The following is a 22,144-nucleotide window of genomic DNA, read 5'->3' on the forward strand; positions in this document are numbered from 1 at the left end:
CATAGACCTTAAAGAAAAATCGTATTTGAATAGCCGTCGTGATTTCATTGGCCAAACCCAATCTTAGTGGGGAACTGAAAAAAAAAAAAAAAAAAAAGATCCGTGTTGCATTCCCGCGCTTTCCCCTTTTTCTTTTATTTCAATTAAACATATCATGTCTCAACCTATCAAAGTTGGTATCATTGGTACAGGTATTTTCGCCTATCGTCACTTGAGAGCTTATCTCACCAATGGGCAAGACAAATTCCAAATTGTGGCCTGTGCTAATCGGTCTAGAGAAAAAGCTGAAAAATTCGCCAAAGAGGTAAAAAGAAAAATTGTTAAACTTTTTGGACCATCTTGATGAACTTATCTTTTCTTTTCTTTTCTTTTTTTTTTGAATTAGGCTGGTATTCCCGAGTCTGCTATCTATACAGATCCCAAAGAACTGATTAATGATCCCAATGTGGAACTAGTGGATGCTCTGTTACCTGTACAATTCAACAAAGAAGTATGACATCTCGCTTGCAATTTGACAATAATACAATATATGACTTATTCTTTTTTTTTTTTAATATATATGAATTAGATAATTGATGCTGCTATTGCTGCTGGTAAACATATTTTATTTGAAAAGCCTATCGGTAAGATGCAAAAAAAAAATGTTTCAATTTGGGAGTGATTCTCATGTTTAATTATTGATTCAATTAGCTGCTAATTTGAAGGATGCTAGAGATATTGTCTTGGCTGCCCGTCAAACCAATACAGTGGTTGCTATAGCTGAAAACTGGTCTTATCATCCAAAAGTCCAAGCTGTGGCAGAATTTATTCGAAATGATGGTATTGGAAAGGTAAAAGATAAACTCTATATTGCTCATGAATTATCCTCTTATGATTCTTTTTTTTTTTTTTTTTTTGTCTTGTAGATCATTAATTTTACTTATGATTCTGCTCGTCCTTATAATCCTAATAGTCCTTATCATGGAACACAATGGCGCCAAAATCCTCAACATCCAGGGTAAATAACTATTTCTTTTCCTTTTTCTTTTCATAAACATGAAGATGAAATGTTGATCTAATACTTTCTTTTTGATATATATATATGGAAATAGTGGATATCTCAGTGATGGTTGCGTTCATGATATGGCTCATTTGATACCAATCTTGGGTCGAATTGATGCTGTTTCTGCCTTTACAACCAAAACTCACAAGATTCATGTTGTAGAAGATACATTAGCAACAAGTATTCGATTAGTCAATGGTGGGGTTGGTGTGGCTAACTTTACTTTTGTAAGTCAAGAAAAAAAAAAAAAAAAGGGATGAAAATCGTAGGATTTTTTTTTATTGATATTAATGAAAAAAAATGATTTTAATCTAGTGTTCTGCTGGTATCAAACGTATGGTTCTTGAAGTTCATGGTACAAATGGAACTATTCGTCTTATCAATGACAATCAAGTGGAATTGTTTGATATACAAGGTAAACCATTGGATGTGTTACAATTCGATCGACCCGATGCTTTCGAGGATGTGGAAGGTGAATTGGATAATATCTACAAGGCAATTCGACAAGGTGCTTCACTAGGTGTTACTGTTGAAGAAGGATATCATCATTTGGCATTTGTAGTGGCTGCTCTTGATGCTGCTGATAATGAAAGAGTTGCAAAGGTGTCTATCGTAGAATAGAATAGAAAATTGTATTACGTGTACGAATAAAACAATGTATTTTATTTACCAGATGGTTTCGTGTTCTGAATCTTCGTCTTCTTCATTCCATATATGCCATTGTTCTTCAGATGTTGAGTCGAGTGGTATATGGTCTTGCCAACGGGTATTACCTCTATTATCACGAGTCCAACGACTAAGAGGAGTTTGACGGAGTAAGCTTCTTCCAACTAGTATAAAAATAATATTAAAGATAAGAAAAAGAAAATATAACATTTATTTTACCACAAGTGCCACAACAAAAACACCAAAGTAAACCAGAAACAAATATCATGGAAATACTAAAAATGATAAGTCCTAGTTCTATGTTACTGACTTTTGCCATGTGTGGTATATTAAAGATGTAAAGAAGAAAAAAAAAAAAAAGAATGCAGGAACGGTGAACGAAATCAGTAGCAAAGAAATGGGCATTCACTGAGCAAAGAAAAAGTGGCTTGGGGATCGAAACCCAGACTGAATGTAAAGAAAAACAAAAATCTGCTGTTAAGTGCTTGTTCCTTTTTTTTTTTTTTTTTTGTGCTGTCATTGTCTATATTCTATCTCTCTCTCTTTTCCTTTTTTATTTATTTCTATATATATATATATAGTATTTATATATGTTATAAAGTGTAAAAATATGTCCATTTTGTTGTACAAGTCATGCAAACGACTACAACAGTCTAGGATACGACACTTTAGTTGGCATATTTCACATTCTTGTCAAGTTCGGTTACCGACATCTATACCTTCGTGTCTACGGTGGTTACCTTCAACCATTCCAACATCGGAAGTAGCTACTTATTCTACTATAACAACAGCTGTCTCTTCACAACATATTAGTCGACATCATATCTTTACCGGCAACAATCTCTTTTTATACCCAGCATTGTCTACCAGTACAACTCATTACTCGACTCTTGCTGCTCAATCATCTATGGATATATCCGATCAACAACAACAAGAAGTCTTATTACCAATGTGGTTGAAAGCTTATGAAGATGAATTCACTCAAATACAACAACTTTTAAACAATGACCAATATGACGATGCTGTTCGACTTTTGGCAACCATACCTTTCCACCATAAGGATTATTTGACGCAATACGCTAAACTACTGGATCCTTATGCAATTCATCTGGAACGAAGGCTACGAAAAGGGAAATGGGATCAAGGCATTGCTGATTATCAACAACTCATATCATCGCCATGGTCATCCGTTATTCAATACAATCGAAGAATATTCAAAGCGACGGTGTTAATGTATTGTGCCATAGGAAATTGGGATGAATGCGAACGTATGCTCAAGGGACGAAAAATTAACATGACAACAACAACTGTGGCAAGAATGATGGTGACTCTGATGGGCTTGAAGACAATGACACTGGCAAACAAACATTCTTATGCGGTTACAGGAAAAAATATTGGTCGATCATTACAGGCGTTTGAACATATATTGGACATACAAGTGAATGCAGAAACATTGGCCAAGATTTTGAGGTATCTTGGGGAACGTGGTATGATAGAAGAAGCACATCGACTCTATAGGTGGGCGCGTGGTGAACGAGGATATGGACGACAAGGGAAAAGCAGATTAACACCAGAAAAAACAAAACGATGTACCCAATCGATCATCTACCTTGCTATGATTGAATCGGCCGTGTTGAACAATGATACAGTGAAAGCGGAAAGGATTTGGCATGAACGTATGTATCGTGGTCAATTCAGTACGGATCCTAAAGCGATTACATTCAAACCAGCGACACTCTCAGCATACAACATCTTGCTCAACATTTATGCAAGTCAACTTCCAGCACCCAATCTGGCACGCGTGCAACGGACGTATAGACGACTCCTCAACAATGGACATACACCCAATGCCTTCACTTATAATACATTGATCAAGGCCTTTGTGAATGTTGGTAAACCTAGTTCGGCTTATCAGGTGTTCGACACGATGCTTCATTCTGGCACAAAACCGGATAGCTGGACTATCAATCTGATGTTAAGAGGATGGATTGAAAAACGTGAATGGAATCATGTCGAAAATTTTATACAACGCTTACAACAATTACAGCAGGATGATTTATGGAACATAGAATTGGACAAATATGCATTCAACATTATGCTTCAAGGTTTTTTACATTTGGATACGCGTATGTTTTCTGTGGAACGGATATTGAAAGCTCATCGGGATTGGAGTCATGTTCGACATTTACAACAAAAATCTCAACCTTATCCATTATCAACGCAAACCATTTGGGATATTTTTGAAGCAGTATCGGGATATCGGAAGGATCAAGTACTTTATTATAATCATCAACATCATCATCATTCGTCAATACCATCACAATCATCAACAATAACAACAATAACAACTGAAGTCTTCAATAAAGAAAGTGGTTTCGTCAATTTATTCCAACAGCAAGTCTTTAATCAAGTGTCATGTAAATTATTTATCAAGGCATTCACTTTGGCCAAGGATTATCATTCGGCGGAAATAATCAAGACTTGGATGTTTATCAGTTACCCTCCTATATTAGAAAAGAAACCATCCACTTAGTTAGACTAATTCATACAACATATACATATATATATTTACGCACACATACACACATATCACAATTACTACACGCAACTCTTGCCCACACATACATCTTTTTATATACATACACTTTTTGTACTTTTTTATACCTTTTTTTTTATAATAAACGAACTGTTGTACATAGATCATTATTATTTTTTTATAGATTTGGAAATGTATAATTATAGATGAATGTTTTTTTCTTTGTCTAACAAGTTGGCTTTAGGTCACCTTCCTGTTTCGGATGAGCATAAACATGTTGTATGTTATGCGAACTAGGGCATGTTCCTGATTTTTTTTCTTTTTTCTTTTTTTCTCTTTGGTTTTAAACTTATTCTTTTTTTTTTTTTTTAAAAAAAAAAAAAAGAAAAGGTCTTGAAGGTTACTATCGATTATGGTAAGGTATTTAGTAATTTTTCCGATGATCCATGCTTTTTTTTTATGGATGATCGTTTTTTATTTTATTTTATTTTATTTTTATTTCCGTACGGGTTATGACTAAAATTCGCATCAAGTTGTATTTTTCCAATTATATTTCAATTGATTCATTTCTTTTTTATCTTTTCTTTTTTTTTTTTTTTTTTTAGAATCAAGTATTTTATGGGTAAATTTTTTGATATGAAACCAAACAGTGAAGGTGATCGAGGGAAACATCTTCGACAATCTTTAAAACCTGTTGCTGGGAAAATCGCCAAACGTACTAGTCATTTTCTTCAAAAGAAAGTGACCAAATTCACTCAACATGCCCAACAACATTTTCAACAACACTCTTCCCCATTATCACCATTATCTTCCCCTTCTTCTATTTTACCATTTGCTATTCCTTCTTTATCAACTACTGATCATCCTCTCTTCTCTTCTTCTTCTTCTGGCAGTAACGACCTTGTATCCTATCAACATTTTAGACAAGCTTATGATCAATTTTTGGATACTCATGATTTACGTCAAGAATGGCCTAGAACATGGAAAGATAGTTTGGATCCTCATCATTTTGAAATCATGTGCCTGACTTCTTCTCAACTTCAATTTCAAGAACTTTTATATGAAGTCATTCTTACTGAAAAGACATATGTGGATGATTTAACTTTGGCTTATAAAGTAAAAACATATAATATATTCTTTTTTCTCATCATCTAACTTTTTTTTTTTTTTATTTGAATAGATTTTTGCAAAGGATGCTTTGGCTTGGAGTCAATTACCTAAATCACTTCGATTGATTTTTGATAATTTGCTTCAAATCATTCGTCTTCATCTTGGTTTATTACAAGTATATTTAAAAAGAACCATTCTCCTTTGATTTGATATTCATCTTTTTTTTAATAATAGGATCTTCGAAATAAACAAAGATTACAACATCCTATAATTCGTAGTATTGCAGATCAATTCCTAGGATATGTAATAAAAATTATGCATTACCTTATTCGACACTGACCAACTTCAATGATTAGGCACCTCGATTTTTGGATTATTATTCTGCTTATTTTATCAATTTCGAAAAAGCTAATGATGTCGTGGTTCGTTCTATGGCTTCCAAAACAGATCCTCTTGGTATTTATTTACGGGTAAAAAAAAAAAAAAAAAAAAAAAGGTCAACGATTTCTTTCTTTTCATTCGCTTTCTTTCTTCTTTTTTTTTTTTTTTTTTTTTTTTTTGTTTTTTAAAAAAAAATTCATTTTTCTTAGTCAAGATCTAGTTGGCCAGAATGTCGCAATCTTACATTACAATCTTTCTTATTGAAACCAGTCCAACGGTTAATGAAATATCCTTTATTCTTTCAAGTAGGTTTATTGCTTCGTTCATGTATTTAAAGTACTCATATTTTTTTTTTTATTTTTTTTTATTTTTTTTTTTAATAGAGTTTATCCGACTCACTTTCCAACAATGATGTGGATCGCATTAATCATCTTCGTACTTTACATGAACTCAAGTCTGCTATACGCAAGATTGAAATGGACAAAAAGGAAAGTGAAGATATGCGAAAACTCGAAGACTTGGCAGCAAGAATAAGTGGACTATCGGTATGAATATATTTAATAATATAACTCTCCAATGGAAAATAAGCTGATTTTCCTTCTTTTTTTTTTTTTTTTTTTTAAAAAAAAAAAAATATAGGGAAACCTTGTTAGTTCTGGAAGACGATTAGTATATGAAGGATATTTGACCTTGGTACCCTCTCTTGAAGCACCTTTGATGCGATCTGTGACAACTGATGCCTTAGGTGGACAACAATATACTTATGCACCACATCCTAATGTAGGTCAACCTAGAAGCAACTCTTTCTCTTTAGGCTCTTCCAAAAAGTCGATTTATGTATTTTTATTCAATGATGTCATATTATGCACCAAGGTAAAACAAATAACAAAAATAAAGTCGAGACTCATTTCTCCTTTTTTAATTTTGGTTAGGTTCGATCCAAAACTAGACTTTTGGTGGAAGATGTCAAGGTCGGTAGTTATTATGGTCCAAATCCTCATTCTCTCTTCAAACTTGTACAATTACCGGGACAACTGACGTTTGTGGACAGATCCGTATCAAGAGTAGTCAATGGAAGCAAGGACGAAAGTGGATTAGAACAACAAGGGTCCAGATCATCACTTCGATTTTCTTCTATTCGTCGATCACGATCCAACTATTCATCTGTCTCACCCATGCTCACATTTGAAGAACATCCGCAACAATTCATTTGCTCGATTGCAACACGTCATATCACCAACTATCACTTTGAAACAACCACTGCAGAGGAAAAGAAACAATGGTGTGATCATATGGAAAGTGTTTTGGAAAGTCATGTACAAAGACCTGATTGGTGGCATCCTGATGGAAATCAATCCATGGACAATCTCAATACACCACAGAATCGGCCAGCCAGTATCACCATGTCTATTCAATCATTAGCAGTTCAACATACACTTGGTTTGACATTAGAGCAATCTGATTCTTTGACTCCGTTATCTTCATCCATAGTGGATTCAGAACAACAACAACAACAACAACAACAACAACAACAACAACAACAACAACAACAACAACAACAACAACAACAACAACAACAACAACAACAACAACAACAACAACAACAACAACAACAACAACAACAACAACAACAACAGGAACAGGAACAACAACAACAACAGGAACAACAACAGGAACAGCAATATACCACAGACACCTCTGAACAATCATACCCAACACAACATAATGATACTGAAGAAATGGATTTGGATATACAAGAATCAACATTTGAAGAAGGTGCCATTAGCAGCAATAGCAGTAGCGATGATGATGGAGATGATCCATCAGCATCTTATTCAACAGCCAGATCATCTCCAACAACTGGTATATCTTATCATCAACAAACGAAAATAGTCAATTTGGATTTATTTGACAAGTGTCCTACTACAGATACACGTTCGGATGATCCTTACTCTATACGAATTGAAACACCTCAAACTATGTATTGAATTTCTCTTTTTTATTATTATTATTATTATTTTTAGATAAGTTTTTCCTTTTCAATAAAAAAAATCGTTTGTCTTTTTATTATTATTATTATTTATATTATATGATATTACTGATAGAAAAGAAATGAAAAAGAGGGGTGATATGTTTTGGATTGATCCAGGGAAAACAAAGTTAAAGTCAATTTGTTTGACGGAAGTAAGGAAGGAATTAGATTTATATCAGGAGGCGAGACTTTTAGAAAGCATCCATTTTATGCAGAACCATTGATCTCTCTCTCTCTCTAATCTCCCTAAAAAAGAGAGAGAATGCATGGGAGACAAGCCAAGACATCAGGGAAAGCAGGGAGAACCTTTTTTTTTTTTTTTTATGTTTTAGCCGCATCTGTAATAGGTAATCCGCAAAAGAAGAAGAAAAGAAAAAAAAATCATATATAAATAAGCCATGTTTTTTTCATTTTCATTCTTTCTTTTTTTTTTTTAATATTATTATTTTTATATTTTTATTATTATTATTATTTCATTTCTTTATTATTATTATTATTATTATATATTTCGATGGATGATACAATGAATAAAAAAGAAACACATATATCTATATCAAGTACGTCATCATCATCATTTTCAATACCACATTTTACAACACATCATGTAGAAATAATGAATGAAAGGAATGAAGATATACTTGCTCAAGAAAAGAAAATCGTACGTAGATTGGATTGGAGAATCATGCCTTTGTTTTGCGTTTTTTATTTCGCCGACTTTTTGGATCGTGCCAACATCGGTAATGCAGCGTAAGTGTCACAACATGAAATCATCCCCTTTTTTCTTAACCTTTTTTACTTTTCATTCCATAAGGCTGGCGGGCATTCAAACCGATCTTCATGTAAGCCCTTTTCCTTTTTTTTTTTAAAAAAAAAATTCTTTTTTTTCTTAATATACTCTTCTTTTTTTTTCTTTCTCTTTTATTTATTTAGTTATCAGCTACTCAATTTGGTTTTGGTATTTCTGCATTTTATATCACTTATGTATGTAAATATGTATATATAAAAGAGATCATCTTCTAACTTATACTCTTATTTTTGATATTTTAGATTATATTCGAAATACCATCCAATGTCATCTTGAAAAAAACTCGAGCCTCAATATGGCTTTCACTAATCATGTTATTATGGGGAATTGCTACTATTTGTTTGGCCTTTATTACTGACTTCACTGGTCTTGTCATTTGTCGTCTTATTCTTGGGTAAATTCTTATATTTTTTTTTTAAACCAATAGTATTTATTCATTTTTTTTTTTTAAACAGGGCAGCACAAAGTGGATATATACCGGCTATTTTATATCAAATGTCACTTGTATACAAACCTAACGAAATGTCCATGCGCTTAGCATTTTTATTAACAATGTCATCTTTATCCGGTATTGTGTCTGGTCCACTTGCTTATGCTAGTTCCTTCTTGGAAGGTCGTTTAGGATTACATGGTTGGCAATATTTATTCATCTTGGAAGGTGTTCCTACTGTACTGCTTAGTTTCCTATCCTTCTTTTATCTATTTGACAATATTGACCGTGTGACTTGGTTAACAGAAGAACAAAAAACTTTACAACATATGCGTATGGCCGAATCTTCTCCTCCTTCTGTCACTCCTATCACTCTCAAAACATTTATTCTTGCCTTTTCGGATTGGAAATTGTACATGTTTTCCCTCGTTTATTGTTTGAATTCCATTTGTATGACTAGTCTTTCCATCTTTTTACCAACCATCATCAAAGGTAATCATCAAAAAAAAAAAAAAGATAAAAAAAAAAGAGTAATGCTTCAGTTTAATTTATTTTTATTTTTTTTACGTTGAATAGGTTTTGGTTATCCAACATTAACATCACAATTATTGACAGCTCCTCCTTCCGTTGTCAATTCGGTCTTTATACTTCTTGGTGGTTATTTGACTGATCGTTTTGATTTTCGTACACCTGTACTTATGACAGGTTTTTCCATCATGGCGTTGGCATATACTCTGATGTTGGTATTAAATGATGCTTGGGGTAAGTAAATGATTCAATAATTAAGAAAAAAAATAAAATATTAAATACATATTTATATTATTATAGCATTGTATGGGGTATTGTTTATTGTTGAAATAGGTACTGGCTTAATAGCTACTTCTGTTGTTGGTTGGTCTTCTGTGAATTTCCCAGATACTACAGTTCGAGCTGTAGCTGTCGCCGCAGTAGTCATGATTGGAAATTCAGGTGGTGTGATTGCTTCCTTTTTATACCCTTCCACCAATGCTCCTCGTCATTGTAAGTCACTACTATATTATCTATCTATCTTTTTTATAGATTTAATATTTATTTTATTTTACTAGATTTTGGAAACACGTTTTGTCTTGTATGTGCAGTGATGGCCATAGGAGCAACTGGGATTACTGGATTCTTACTTTATAGGGCAAATCAACGGCGCGCCTCTCTTCAAATGGAAGTAGTTGATGAAAAAAGTGGAAAGCATATTGAAAATATAGATTTAAATTACCGTTACCATTACTAGATTATTATTAGTGTTATTATTATTATTATTTAGTGTGTAGTATCATCCATTCTTCCTTTTTTAGCGTTCAATGCGCTTGAGATAAAAATAAAAAAAAAATCCCTTTTTTTTTTTTTTTTTTTTGAAAACCCGGTTTTTGACTTTTTTCTTTCACTTTTTTTTTTTTTTTTTTTTTACGAATCAATCATGGCCAAAAAGAAAAAGATCGCCAACAATCGTGGTTATGCAACAACATCCATACCTTCTAAAAAGATAGTAACACCTTTATCTACACCAGATTCGCCGTCTTCCTTGTCGCCACCTCCAACAACACAAGCACCGATACCGCCTGCTTCACCTTGTTCTCCTCAAGAGCAACCCGATGATGTGGCAAGACTAGTTCAACGTTTTAAGAGCTTGAATCCTCACAAAGTCGATACCACCATGGATCGACTTTTGCATTCACGTCCAATGATTACTCTAATGAAAGATCTTAACATTAATCCACCTTCTCTTTCTTTCTCAAGTCCTCTGGAACAAGATATTTTGAATGTGATAAAACAACTAGACGCGTTAGGTAAACAGGATCTTTGACCAAAAAAAAAAGTGTTACTGACAACCTTCTTTTTTTCTGTTTTAGATATATTTTCTTCTCCATCACTTCGGCGCCGTGCATCTCAAACCGATAAAGATCGTGTGATTGGTCATCTAGACGTTATCTACTTGACTCTGACCAAATTAGGATTTGATCCCATTGATATTGAAGCATCTTTGAAAGTGACGACAACGACGGATATCGACCATCATTTGGACTGGGTAAATAATAATAATATATGTATTGATATCATCTATATCTCATCTCTTTCTCGATAGTTATGTTTGAATGTACCCTATGATCGTTTACCAGTAGGCTTTGCTGACACTTACTTCTCCGACCAAGGGGTTCAAATTAAATTGCAACAATCCAAAGTAAGTAAAGGGAAATGATATAAAGAAAAGAACTGTTTTTAATAATTCCATGATTCATTTTCATCTATTCTTTGATAATTCAACCTTATATAACAGATAAACAAGAAGGAAGATACTTTAGAAGAAACTCGAAAATTGGAAGAATTGGTACTTTTGGATTCCAAGTCCTCGTCTGAACCAACCACCGCTCAAGATGATTATAAATTACGAGTTCTACAAGCTGCTCAAGATTATCTGGTAAATTAAAAAAAAATATCTGTTTAAAATGTCTTTTTTTCAGGGTAAACATCAATTTTTCATCTTTTTTTTTTTATGACAGGATGATGACGAAGAAGAAAAAGAGGATATCAATTTACAGCATGCAAGAAAAAAACTCGAATTGACTGAATTAGAGTCCCAAGTTCGTGAAAGTAGTGGAATGCAAAAGAAGAAAAAATTCAAATCAAAAACGTTGGTGACACTCTCCGACCAGGAATTGGATCAAATCAAACAAGAAATAGAAAACCTTAAACGTACACTGCAAACCATGGAACAAGATTGGGATTATGACAAGCGCAAATCACATGAACTGTTTATAGAACAACAAAAAATTTTAGCAGATCAACGACGACAACAAATAAAACAAGATCAAGCTGCAGCGACGGAAAACATGAATGATACACCAAGTGAACAAAACAAAGACGAATTTATTAGCAGCAACACGGATGCAATCAACAGCAATACAAACAATTCTGTTCCTGTGAATGATGATGATGATGGTGATGATGATGATGACATGTTTGGTGGGTTCATGGATATGATGGAACAAGAGGCGACAACAACATCAACATCTTCCACAAGTAGTCCAACCATTGAATGGCAAATTGTAGATCTTTCATTACCTAACTCCTGGAAAGGTCGTACTCCTAAGCAACTCTTGGAAGAATATTGCAAATCATATGGGTTCGTTAAATGCAACTACTCCAAAATCAATAAAGGTGCATCTATCTGGCAAGCCTCTGTATCTATGTCAAAACGATCTCTTTCGGATGCTCCTATGATAGTTCATTTACCCGAAAAACTGGCAACGACAAAACCTGTAGATGCTGAACAACTTGTTGCTGTAAGTCAAAAAAAGAAAGCGATTTTCTTCATTTTTTTTTTCTTATTTGTATACATATATTATCTCTGATTCCTTAGGCTGCTGCTCTCTTTCAATTGGATCCTCAATCATCAACCTATCAAATCATGGCTACACCATTCAAGAATTTATGGTTGGAATGGAAAAAAGAAAAGGTAATCATATCACCCATTGTTAAAATATATATATAGAATAATGTATCTCATTATATTATATGCTACAAGATGGATAAAGATGAAGCACCTCGCATTGAAGCTGATCGAAAACGGGTACAATTCCTCATGGATAGGTTGAATGATTCTTTTAGCCAGAGTCCTAAAAAAAGTCAGGTAATGAAAACGAACTAATTGAATAAAGAAATTTGTCAACTGAGTTCCAGCTTTTATTTGCTTCTATCATAGCCACGTATCTTGTCAAATACAACAGAATCTCCAGTGGATGAATTTGATTGGGCTCAAGACAACAACAACAAGTCGTTAAAACGAAAACAAATATTTGAAGATGTACAGCAAAGATTTAGCAAGCGACTCACTACTCCTGCTTATCTACAAATGAAGGTATAAAAAAGAAAAAAAAAAGCAACATATGGTCATCACATCTATTAACAAATGACTTTATTTTATCCAATGTAGGCCAAAAGAAAGGATCTCCCTATTGCTGACTATCGTGAAGAAATCCTCAAAATGATACAATCTCATCAAGTTGTAATTATCTCTGGCGAAACTGGATGGTAACTCTTCAAAAAAGTTGATCAATAGGTTTTTATAGTGATCTTACCTCATCTTTTTTTTTTCTTTTTAGTGGTAAGAGCACTCAAGTGCCTCAATACCTTGCTGAACATTTGCTTATCCCTGGATCCCATTCTGGTAGTGTCATTTGTACTCAGGTAAATTCTTGAATAAACCAAAAAAAAAAAAATTGTCATCATTATATTGATTTCTTCATTCTAGCCTAGACGTATCTCTGCCATGTCTATTGCTCAAAGAGTATCTAAAGAAATGGGTGATCGGCCGAAAACAATTGGAAGTAAGGAAGCCATGGTTGGATATCAAATTCGGTTGGAAAACAAAGTCTCGGATGAAAATGTTTTAGTATTCTGTACTACGGTAAGTCCAGTCAAAAAAAAAAAAAATAAAGAAAAACTGACATCATTCTAATAGGGTATTTTATTACGTCGATTGGAAAGTGATCCCTGGTTGAATGGTATATCTCATGTTGTTGTGGATGAAGTACATGAACGAACTATCGATAGCGATTTCCTTTTAGTTGTTCTACAACGTCTTTGTCATAATCGACCTGATTTACGGTAAGTGATTATAATATATATCCAACCTTCAAACAATATTTTCTCATTATTTTTTTTTTGTTCATTAGTGTGATTTTGATGAGTGCCACTGTCAATGCCAACCGATTTTCAGCCTACTTTGGAAATTGCCCTGTTGTTTCCGTCCCTGGGAGAACTTTCCCTGTCCATGTCCAATACCTTGAAGATATTGTAGAAACTACAGGTAAAACAAACCAAAAAAAAAAAAAAAAAAGGTCATATTAAGACATTAAGAAAAACAAAGTAATGACGCGCATCTATTTATAGGTTATGTCTTGGAAGAAGATTCTCATTATGCTATCAAGAAATCCAGAATACAAACAAGTAAGAACATAGTAGATGATTATTACATTATAAATAGTATTTACACTCATTCTTTATTTAGATCAAGGCAATATTCATGTGTCTGGACGACATGGGTCTTCCAAGACGATCCATTATGAAATATTTGATGAAGATTCTGATGCTGATGATTCATACATTATGCCCAATCCATCCAAACTGTCTATAGTACAAGCTGATGAAAACCAAAATGATGAAGATGAAACTTGCTCCCAACAATATAGTCGTCAAACACTGAAAATGGTTAAGCGGATGGATGAAAACAAAATCAATTATGATCTTATTGTGAACTTGTTGGAACATATCTATCAACAATCAAACAGCAACCAAGATGAAACCATTCCTCGATCTGGGGCCATTCTGATATTTTTGCCAGGCATGCCTGAAATTCGAAAACTGTATGATTTGATTTCCATGCACAGCATTTTGGGTGACGAAAAAAGAACACTCTTGATTGCTTTACACTCTACCTTGTCATCCGAACAACAAGAACGGGCATTTGATCTTCCACCACATGGGATTCGAAAGATAGTATTAGCCACCAATATTGCGGAAACTGGGATTACGATTAGTGATGTCACTATTGTCATTGATACCGGTATGGCCAAGATTATTAAGTAAGTACCTTCTCTTTTTTTTTCAAAATGGATGATTCATATCATTATTGTTTTTATTAGTCATGATCAAGAAAAACGAATAACAAGATTACAACAAATGTATGTGGCAAAAGCAAATGTTAATCAAAGAAAAGGTCGAGCTGGACGTGTACAAGAAGGATTGTGCTACCATCTGTTTACCCAAGATCGATACAACAAGGTAAAATGAAGAGGAAAAGAAAAAATTGATATATATATATATATATATATACTAACTTTTTCTTGTATGTTCTAGATGGCAGATTATGAAACTCCCGAAATTTTACGATTACCTTTGGAAGAACTCTGTCTCCGTATCAAAGTATGTCATCTAGGATCTATCGAAGAAGTATTGGAAACTGCGTTGGATGCTCCTTCTAAAAAGATGGTCAAGAATGCTATTCAGACATTACAAGAAGTGCAAGCATTATCCAATGATGAATTTGAAACGTTGACTCCTTTGGGAACTCATCTGGCGAATCTTCCCGTGGATGTACATATTGGCAAGATGATTCTTTTTGGTGCCATATTCCGTTGTTTGGATCCCATCCTAACTATTGCTGCTGCATTATCATTCAAATCACCTTTTGTTAGACCATTTGGCGATGAAGATGAAGCCGATAAAGCCAGAGAACAGTTCAAACAAGGTAAAGAAAGAAGAATGCTTCTTTTTTTTTTTTTTTTATGTAGACATGCATGACTCAACTTTCTTCTTTTTTTTTTTTTTTCTTTTTCTTTAGATGAATCTGATTTCTTGACCATTTACAGAGCATACTGTGCGTGGAGGGATGAATTCAAACGAGTAAGACAAGGATCAGGGTGGCGAAGGAAAATATATGAATTTTGCAAGAAACATTACCTTAGTCAAAAGAACTTGGAAACAATCGAAGACATGAAAAAACAATACTTAGAGCTTCTGATCAGTATTGGATTTGTCAAGGTAGCCGAGGAAGATATCAACCAATTAAAACGATACGACATGTTGAACCGTACCAGTTTCCTTTGTCACATTCCTCCGATATATAATCAATATAGTCATTCCACCAATATGATCAACGCATCCATCACTGCCGGTCTTTACCCCAAGATTGCGCTCTACAATCCAAACACACATGCATTCATCAAACAAGACATGACCAACATGACCATACATCCATCCTCCACTCTTTGCAAACAACAATTATCTACCGAATTCTTGGTCTACAACACTGTGGTGATGAATAATGACAAGGTATACATGTGGGAAACTTGTTCTATCGATCCTATAGCTGTGATTCTATTGGCAAATGATATGGATATTATGGTATAATTTATTTTTTTTTAAAAAAAAAGAAAGATGTGGATGTACTCACTTTATTTTTTTAATAGCATTGTCAAAAAATGGTGGTAGTCGATCAATGGATTCAGTTTCAATGTTATGCTCGTACAGCCACCTTGATCAAATTCCTTCGGCATGAAATGGTAAATAAAAAAAAGAAAAAGAAAAAGGAAAAGGAAAAAAAAAAGGGTATTGTTTCATTTATTCATCTATTGTTCATAGAAAAAATGGCTACAAGATAAAATGGATGATCCTGGATTGGACTTGACAAATGCCTCTGCTACTATTATGGAATTGATAGTCAAGATATTGGAAGCTCGGAATGTCAGTTTAGACAGATAAATAGATACATGATTCATTTTCTCTACTTTCCATTTTTGCTATTCTTACATTGATCAGTTACTGAATAAAGATTGTATAGTTTATATATATATATATATATATATATATAATGGATGAATTGAATGAATTAACATATTGATGGCTATGGAGGAAGAAAAAAAAAATAAAGGTACAACGAGAGCATATTATTTTTATTGAAGGGAAGAAGTATGAGGATCAAGGATGAAAAGTGTTGAGCTGTCTTTGAAATCATACATGTATCGTTTTTTATAAAGTTATCGATCATTTGATCTTTTTTCGTTTTCCCTTTTTTTTCTTTTCTTTTTTTTTTTTTTTTTATCACTTATACCTGGCTGAAAGTGCCACATCATATACCCGTAGTCTCTTCTACTTGTTAGTTATTCATTATCTTTTCCTTCCATTTCTTTTTTTATTTACTGCACAGCATCATGTCATCATCCTCGTTCCTACTTTTTCCTCTGGATATGTTTGTCGAAATCAATCACTACTTGTCACCCCAAGATCGCTATCAACTCTGTTTGGTTAACCGTGTATTGAACGAAAATTTCAAAAACTTTTTGGCTGTCTCTATCTCCTTACGCAACGCCTCTCAAGTTGATAAAGTCTTTCGCGTCATGTCATTGAAACCTCATTTATTTCGAAGAACCCACGAACTTGAATTCTATCACTGCCTGGATCAACTTTCTATTAGGAATGCTTTACAACATTGTCAAAACATTACCATGTTGAAGATCGACAGCACACGTTGGAATTCCCTACCTGATCGAGCTACTTTTGATTTCAATGACTATCCTATATTGACCAAACTGATTGAATTAGATATCGAACCTGACTATCTGTTATCGAAGGAGAACGTGATGACTTTCTTCTCAAAGTGTCCCAACTTGAAATCCCTCAAACTTCGGAAATTACAACACCTCGACTTTCCAGCTCAAGTAGAATGGTTACATCATGTTTTTCCTCGACTTCAAGAACTATGTCTGGATTATATCAGCCCTGCACCAAGCCTTTTCGACATGATGATGTTCCCAAGTCCGACACCTGATGTTCCCTTTGCTTTTATGAAGAAAGTGGCACTTACCGCAGCTGATTCCCGATTCGACTTTATACCGAACATGCGTTATATGGCTCAAAAATATCCCAACCTTGAATATTTGGATGTCACTTCGGTTCACTCCCTTCGATATTGGCGAGAGGAGGAAGAAGAGGAAGCAAAATCAACGATACGTCTATTACTCAACAGTTGCAAGAATTTGTCATTGATACGCCTGGTCGATATTCATTGGACTGATATTTTTTTACATCATTTCCAAGATACCGCACAGGATTCTTCAAGCTCTCTCGAAAAATTGGAAATCGTCAACTCACCTCATCGCGTATCAACGAAACTATTTGGTCTTCTACCTTGCTCGTATATAAATTTTATCGAAGTATTGGATGTTACTTTATGCAAACAGATCATCAACAACCCTATGCCGCCTGATGATCTCCGTGCTGGTCGTATGCTTACGGATCTTCGGATCTATCTCACACAAGATTGTCGCTCTCCATCAAGCCTATTCAGCATTCATTGGATTCTCGTGTCCTGTCCTTCTCTGTTATCGCTTACTTTGAATTCTGGTTTCCTTGGTATTGTCAACAACACACTGACTGGATTGACACCTTGGGATGAAGAGTCTCATCAACTGGAGCGTCTTATCGTTACAAATTGCATCTTCAGAAACAAAATTTGGTCATATATCGCAAGGAGGTGTCCCAGATTGAATTGGCTTTCTATCGATAAAAGTGTCCTGCATGATCATTCACCGTATCCATCTATCCAGCTCAAATTTCCGAATCATGTCTTCAAATATTTCCGAATCATGTCTTCAAATCAATCATTATCAATCATGTCCGTTGTCCTCGAATGCCAAATCATGTGCGCCCTTCGCCTTCCTTTGGATCTCCTATCTATGTCGACTGGTTGTGGAACGAAGGACAATTACCTATTGAATTCATGACCATACAACGACAACAACATCCTACTCTATCTACTGACAATGATGCGACTCCTTCTATTCAAAACAACACGATACGACAAACATATCAGGCATTGGATATGGATTTCAATTTCCAACAAGGTTATCGCACCACAGCTCACTTGTTCCGATATTCTGAACGCCTTCTGCAAGCAAGGTGTCTAACGGCTCAAGAAATCCGGTACTATCAAAAGGAATGCAAAATACGAATACCAGATCCATTATCCAATAGTACTACCGCATCATCATCATCATCATCAATGGCTGAACAAAAGGAATTTGATCGACGTCAAGAACAACTGCAACAAAAATGGGAAGAACAGGTTCAAAGTACAGGCAAAGCAACTGGGTCAGGACAACAGCAGCAACAACAAATAGATACCGACTGTGGTGGACATATCTTCATTAATGTTTGTGGAGTGACCGACCTTATCATCAATGAAAAGTGGATGATTATGCAAGGAAACTAGATACTTTGGTTTGATGGTTGTAGTCCATATGTATTATTTTTTTTTTTTGTATATATCGTTATGTTTATAGTTTGGTGCATATGTAGTTTATAATTTTAGTTTAGTTATTGAAAACAAATGAATAAAAAACAAATTGAATCTTTTTTTTTTTCATTCATCTCTATTACAGTATTGTGCTTTATTGGGTCAAGATTATTATAGTTCAATGTTTAGGAAGGTACTTTGCTATGGTGTGATGATCTGAAAAGATACTTGATATATTATGACACATTTCTATTTTCCTTTCACTCCCAAATTTTTATTTTTTCTTTGTCTGTATCTTTTTACCCTTTGTCTGAATTTAAAGTGAGTAAACTGATAAAGTTTCTCTTCTTTTTTTTTTCTCTTTTCTTTTCTTTTTTTTTTTTTTCTTTTCTTTTATCACTTATACCTGGCTGAAAGTGCCACATCATATACCCATAGTCTCTTCTACTTGTATTTATTCATTGTCTTTTTCTTCTACTTCCTTTTTTTATCTACTGCACAGCATCATGACTTCAGCACCGTTCCTGCGCCTCTCTCATGAACTTATGGGCGAAATCAATCACTACTTGACATCTGAAGATCGCTATGAACTCTGTTTGGTCAACAAAATGTTGAAGGAAAACTTCAAAGGCTTTTTGGTTACTTCGATTTCCTTACGTACGCATTCTCAAATCAACGAACTCTATCGCATCATGTCTGAGGAGCCTCAATTACTCCTGAGAACCAAAGAACTTTACGCCAGCTACGGCTTCCTGGGACTACATCCTATTAGGAATGTTTTACAATGTTGTGAAAACCTTACCATGTTGAAGCTCGACAATACACGATATATCATCACCTGGCCTGACCAAGCTACTCGGAAGTTCGAGGACTACCCTGTGTTACCCAACCTAATTGAATTGGATATCAGTTGTGATGGTCTTTTATCGATAGAGAACTTGATGTCCTTATTCTCAAAGTTCGCCAAGTTGGAATCCCTCAAACTTTGGAAATTGACACGCCCATTCTCCCCAGCTCAAGTAGAATCCTTACATGGTGTGTTGCCTTATCTTCAAGAACTGCATCTGGACTATATTCTCTCCGAAGACGAAATCATTCCCGCAAATCCGATTCCTGATATTCCTTGTGTTTTTATGAAGAAGATCACATTGGCGGTGGAAGGTAGCTGGAACAATGCTGTACCATGGATACGTTATATTGCCCGGAAATATCCCAATCTTGAAAATTTGAACATCGCTGGCAACGTTGATTACTATGCCACTCGGTATGTTCGTTTTAACTCGGATGCAGTACATTTGCCGTCAGCGGTGCGTCTATTACTCGACAATTGCAGGAATCTATCATCAGTACGCTTGGACAACATTTGGTGGACTAAGATTTTTTTGCGTCATTACCTGGAAGAAGAACAACGTCATTCAAGCTCTCTCGAAAAAGTGGAAATCGTCAACTTACGTGATGGCGTACATAGGGTAGTATTTGATCTTCTCTCTCGCTCGGTTATGCCTTTGATCAAAGCATTGGATATTACTTTAAGCACGGAGATCATCAAAGACCCTGTTTTTTTATCGAATGGTCTCAGTTCTGGTTCTATGCTTACTGATCTTCAAATCTCTCTTCCACGATATTGTTGCTGCCAATCACTTATCGTCAGCATTCATTGGATTCTCGAATCCTGTTCGTCTTTGTTATCTCTTAGTCTGGATACTTGTTTCCTTGGTATTGTCAACGACTCTCTCACTGGATTACCGCCCTCCACCGCACAGTCTCATCACCTGGAACGTCTTGCCATTACAAATTGTACCGTCAAAAACGAGATTTGGTCGTATATCGAAAACAAGTGTCCCAAATTGAATTGGCTCTCCATCGACAAAAGTACCTTGCCTAATGGTCGTTCACCATATTCGTTCATCCAGCACAAATTCCAGAATCATGTCTTTAAATCAATCACGATCAATCAAGTCTTCCATTATCCCTGAAGCTTTTTTTTTTTTTGGTAGATAGTTTATATCTTTAGTTTTATATCTTTAGTTTAGTGATTGAAATCAAATAAATAAAATAAAAAAAAATTGAATCATTTCTTTTTATTAGTCTTTATTGTTACATTTTATTGGATCAAGAGAGCAGTACTTATAAACTGTATTTTTTGTTATATTACAAAGGTCTGAAAAAAAAAAGAGTCAGTATAATATGACTCTATGTTGATGATATGATGGGATAGTAGTTAGATGATAATAATAAAAGATAAAAAAGATGATTTTTATTTAAATGAGAATAAACATTAAATATAATAATAATAATAATATAAAGCATATAACCTAAAAGACTAAACTACTAAATAAAATGATTTCCATGATAAAGATAAGAGAGAGATACTTTTTTTCTGACTTGCTATTCTTTGTCTAATAGAAAATATATTATATAGTCCTTCATATGTCTACTATATGTTTACAGAAAGAATAAAAAAAAAAAGGGAAAGAATAGGTATAGAGTAAGTATAGAATGTATAATATATAAAGAGTGACTTTATAATATAGATTAGTAAAAGTAATGTATAATGGTAACTTAATAATGTTCAAAGAGTCATTGGTTAAAAAAAAAGTGAAGTTAAAAAAAAGCAAAAGGGAAAAAAGGCAAAAGGAAAAAAAAAGGTGAGAGCCGCGCCCAATTTTTTTTTTTGTTAGAGCTCGATCCAACTTTCCCATTCCACAGACTTTTTTTTTTTCAATCTCCCAGAGTTTTTTTTTTTGTCTCGAGGACCAAACTTTTTTTTTTTCTCTGGATCCAAGACATCCCACATTGAGACCGGACTTTAAACTTATACCATTTATGGAAATCCTTTATGAATTGAAAGAAAGTAGAATAGATGAATAAATAATAGTAATAATTAATAATATGACTAATATAAAAGAAATGGATGATTTTATAATATAACTATGTATAGTATGATGATAATAAGATTTAACTGTAGTATCATTTCTCTCTTATGATACAGTCCCTTTGATGACAAGTACATTTTTATTTTTGTCATATTCATTTTCATATGATGATATATGATAATATGAATATCATAGTCCTATTTGGGAATAAAAAATTAAAAAGATCTACACTTGAGCAGACATGAACATTTTGGAACTTTGGCAAGACTGGGATTGGGACAAGAAAAAGCAAAAAAAAAAAAAAAAAAATCATGTTCAAATTGTTATCAGTGGACGGGCTTCAAAAAATTAATCACCCCTTTACGCGCATTTTGCTTTTTTTCTTTCTTTTTCTTTTCTTTCTCCACTTTTTTTTTCCACATGAGGTGTCCTCTTTGTTT

The 22,144-nt window shown here is 34.1% G+C and overlaps 8 protein-coding genes across 8 annotated transcripts; 7 read left to right on the top strand and 1 right to left on the bottom strand.

Annotated features, from left to right (window-relative positions):
• The first annotated feature begins 125 nt into the window (after window positions 1-125).
• Window positions 126-2,064, top strand: BX664DRAFT_332514 (uncharacterized protein). Its single transcript, XM_051545344.1, has 7 exons — window positions 126-304; window positions 386-490; window positions 569-623; window positions 691-830; window positions 906-997; window positions 1,092-1,269; window positions 1,358-2,064. Exons 1-7 carry the CDS (start codon window positions 155-157, stop codon window positions 1,661-1,663), a joined length of 1,026 nt encoding a protein of 341 aa, XP_051400085.1. The 5' UTR covers window positions 126-154; the 3' UTR covers window positions 1,664-2,064.
• Window positions 1,709-2,027, bottom strand: BX664DRAFT_349640 (uncharacterized protein; the record flags this gene model as incomplete). Its single annotated transcript, XM_051547609.1, has 2 exons — window positions 1,709-1,872; window positions 1,928-2,027. 2 exons carry the CDS (start codon window positions 2,025-2,027, stop codon window positions 1,709-1,711), a joined length of 264 nt encoding a protein of 87 aa, XP_051400086.1.
• A 159-nt stretch (window positions 2,065-2,223) lies between the features above and the next one.
• On the top strand, window positions 2,224-4,400 carry BX664DRAFT_332516 (uncharacterized protein). Its single transcript, XM_051545345.1, has one exon. It carries the CDS (start codon window positions 2,319-2,321, stop codon window positions 4,239-4,241), a length of 1,923 nt encoding a protein of 640 aa, XP_051400087.1. The 5' UTR covers window positions 2,224-2,318; the 3' UTR covers window positions 4,242-4,400.
• A 197-nt stretch (window positions 4,401-4,597) lies between these two features.
• Window positions 4,598-7,717, top strand: BX664DRAFT_130033 (Dbl homology domain-containing protein). The gene is made up of 11 exons (XM_051539802.1): window positions 4,598-4,659; window positions 4,850-4,866; window positions 5,138-5,360; window positions 5,425-5,529; window positions 5,589-5,657; window positions 5,711-5,824; window positions 5,945-6,040; window positions 6,119-6,280; window positions 6,375-6,608; window positions 6,668-7,262; window positions 7,379-7,717. The coding sequence occupies exons 1-11, from the start codon at window positions 4,657-4,659 to the stop codon at window positions 7,435-7,437; spliced, it is 1,677 nt and encodes a 558-aa protein (XP_051400088.1). The 5' UTR covers window positions 4,598-4,656; the 3' UTR covers window positions 7,438-7,717.
• Window positions 7,718-8,272: 555 nt separating this feature from the next.
• Window positions 8,273-10,342, top strand: BX664DRAFT_280063 (major facilitator superfamily domain-containing protein). The gene is made up of 8 exons (XM_051541468.1): window positions 8,273-8,514; window positions 8,579-8,606; window positions 8,698-8,748; window positions 8,815-8,966; window positions 9,028-9,494; window positions 9,579-9,764; window positions 9,831-10,022; window positions 10,088-10,342. The coding sequence occupies exons 1-8, from the start codon at window positions 8,279-8,281 to the stop codon at window positions 10,264-10,266; spliced, it is 1,491 nt and encodes a 496-aa protein (XP_051400089.1). The 5' UTR covers window positions 8,273-8,278; the 3' UTR covers window positions 10,267-10,342.
• An 89-nt stretch (window positions 10,343-10,431) lies between these two features.
• BX664DRAFT_332522 (P-loop containing nucleoside triphosphate hydrolase protein) lies at window positions 10,432-16,381 on the top strand. Its single transcript, XM_051545346.1, has 20 exons — window positions 10,432-10,822; window positions 10,886-11,061; window positions 11,119-11,214; window positions 11,311-11,451; window positions 11,534-12,316; window positions 12,394-12,489; window positions 12,559-12,663; window positions 12,736-12,891; window positions 12,967-13,064; window positions 13,136-13,220; window positions 13,285-13,440; window positions 13,495-13,640; window positions 13,709-13,842; window positions 13,926-13,982; window positions 14,044-14,617; window positions 14,678-14,816; window positions 14,892-15,282; window positions 15,376-15,938; window positions 16,004-16,096; window positions 16,176-16,381. Exons 1-20 carry the CDS (start codon window positions 10,453-10,455, stop codon window positions 16,293-16,295), a joined length of 4,479 nt encoding a protein of 1,492 aa, XP_051400090.1. The 5' UTR covers window positions 10,432-10,452; the 3' UTR covers window positions 16,296-16,381.
• A 1,798-nt stretch (window positions 16,382-18,179) lies between these two features.
• Window positions 18,180-18,961, top strand: BX664DRAFT_332523 (uncharacterized protein). Its single transcript, XM_051545347.1, has one exon. The coding sequence runs from the start codon at window positions 18,223-18,225 to the stop codon at window positions 18,802-18,804; it is 582 nt and encodes a 193-aa protein (XP_051400091.1). The 5' UTR covers window positions 18,180-18,222; the 3' UTR covers window positions 18,805-18,961.
• Window positions 18,962-19,200: 239 nt separating this feature from the next.
• BX664DRAFT_385769 (uncharacterized protein) lies at window positions 19,201-20,908 on the top strand. The gene has a single exon (XM_051549274.1). The coding sequence runs from the start codon at window positions 19,335-19,337 to the stop codon at window positions 20,802-20,804; it is 1,470 nt and encodes a 489-aa protein (XP_051400092.1). The 5' UTR covers window positions 19,201-19,334; the 3' UTR covers window positions 20,805-20,908.
• Window positions 20,909-22,144: the final 1,236 nt, after the last annotated feature.

This window comes from Halteromyces radiatus (assembly GCF_025201355.1).
Source record: "Halteromyces radiatus strain CBS 162.75 chromosome Unknown BX664scaffold_4, whole genome shotgun sequence".
NCBI lineage: Eukaryota > Fungi > Mucoromycota > Mucoromycetes > Mucorales > Cunninghamellaceae > Halteromyces > Halteromyces radiatus.

Excerpts from the sequence above, each read along its gene's own strand:
- BX664DRAFT_332514 (XM_051545344.1), top strand. The coding sequence starts at position 155 with ATGTCTCAACCTATCAAAGTTGGTATCATTGGTACAGGTATTTTCGCC. Across the intron at positions 998-1,091 it reads CAAAATCCTCAACATCCAGG|TGGATATCTCAGTGATGGTT; the intron begins GTAAATAACTAT and ends ATATGGAAATAG. Across the intron at positions 1,270-1,357 it reads GTGTGGCTAACTTTACTTTT|TGTTCTGCTGGTATCAAACG; the intron begins GTAAGTCAAGAA and ends ATTTTAATCTAG.
- BX664DRAFT_332516 (XM_051545345.1), top strand. The coding sequence starts at position 2,319 with ATGTCCATTTTGTTGTACAAGTCATGCAAACGACTACAACAGTCTAGG.
- BX664DRAFT_130033 (XM_051539802.1), top strand. Across the intron at positions 5,825-5,944 it reads CTCTTGGTATTTATTTACGG|TCAAGATCTAGTTGGCCAGA; the intron begins GTAAAAAAAAAA and ends CATTTTTCTTAG. Across the intron at positions 7,263-7,378 it reads ACAACAACAACAACAACAAC|GAACAACAACAACAACAGGA; the intron begins AACAACAACAAC and ends CAACAGGAACAG.
- BX664DRAFT_280063 (XM_051541468.1), top strand. The coding sequence starts at position 8,279 with ATGGATGATACAATGAATAAAAAAGAAACACATATATCTATATCAAGT. Across the intron at positions 8,515-8,578 it reads GCCAACATCGGTAATGCAGC|GCTGGCGGGCATTCAAACCG; the intron begins GTAAGTGTCACA and ends TCATTCCATAAG. Across the intron at positions 9,765-9,830 it reads GGTATTAAATGATGCTTGGG|CATTGTATGGGGTATTGTTT; the intron begins GTAAGTAAATGA and ends ATATTATTATAG.
- BX664DRAFT_332522 (XM_051545346.1), top strand. The coding sequence starts at position 10,453 with ATGGCCAAAAAGAAAAAGATCGCCAACAATCGTGGTTATGCAACAACA. Across the intron at positions 13,843-13,925 it reads AGATATTGTAGAAACTACAG|GTTATGTCTTGGAAGAAGAT; the intron begins GTAAAACAAACC and ends ATCTATTTATAG. Across the intron at positions 14,817-14,891 it reads CCCAAGATCGATACAACAAG|ATGGCAGATTATGAAACTCC; the intron begins GTAAAATGAAGA and ends TGTATGTTCTAG.
- BX664DRAFT_332523 (XM_051545347.1), top strand. The coding sequence starts at position 18,223 with ATGCCAAATCATGTGCGCCCTTCGCCTTCCTTTGGATCTCCTATCTAT.
- BX664DRAFT_385769 (XM_051549274.1), top strand. The coding sequence starts at position 19,335 with ATGACTTCAGCACCGTTCCTGCGCCTCTCTCATGAACTTATGGGCGAA.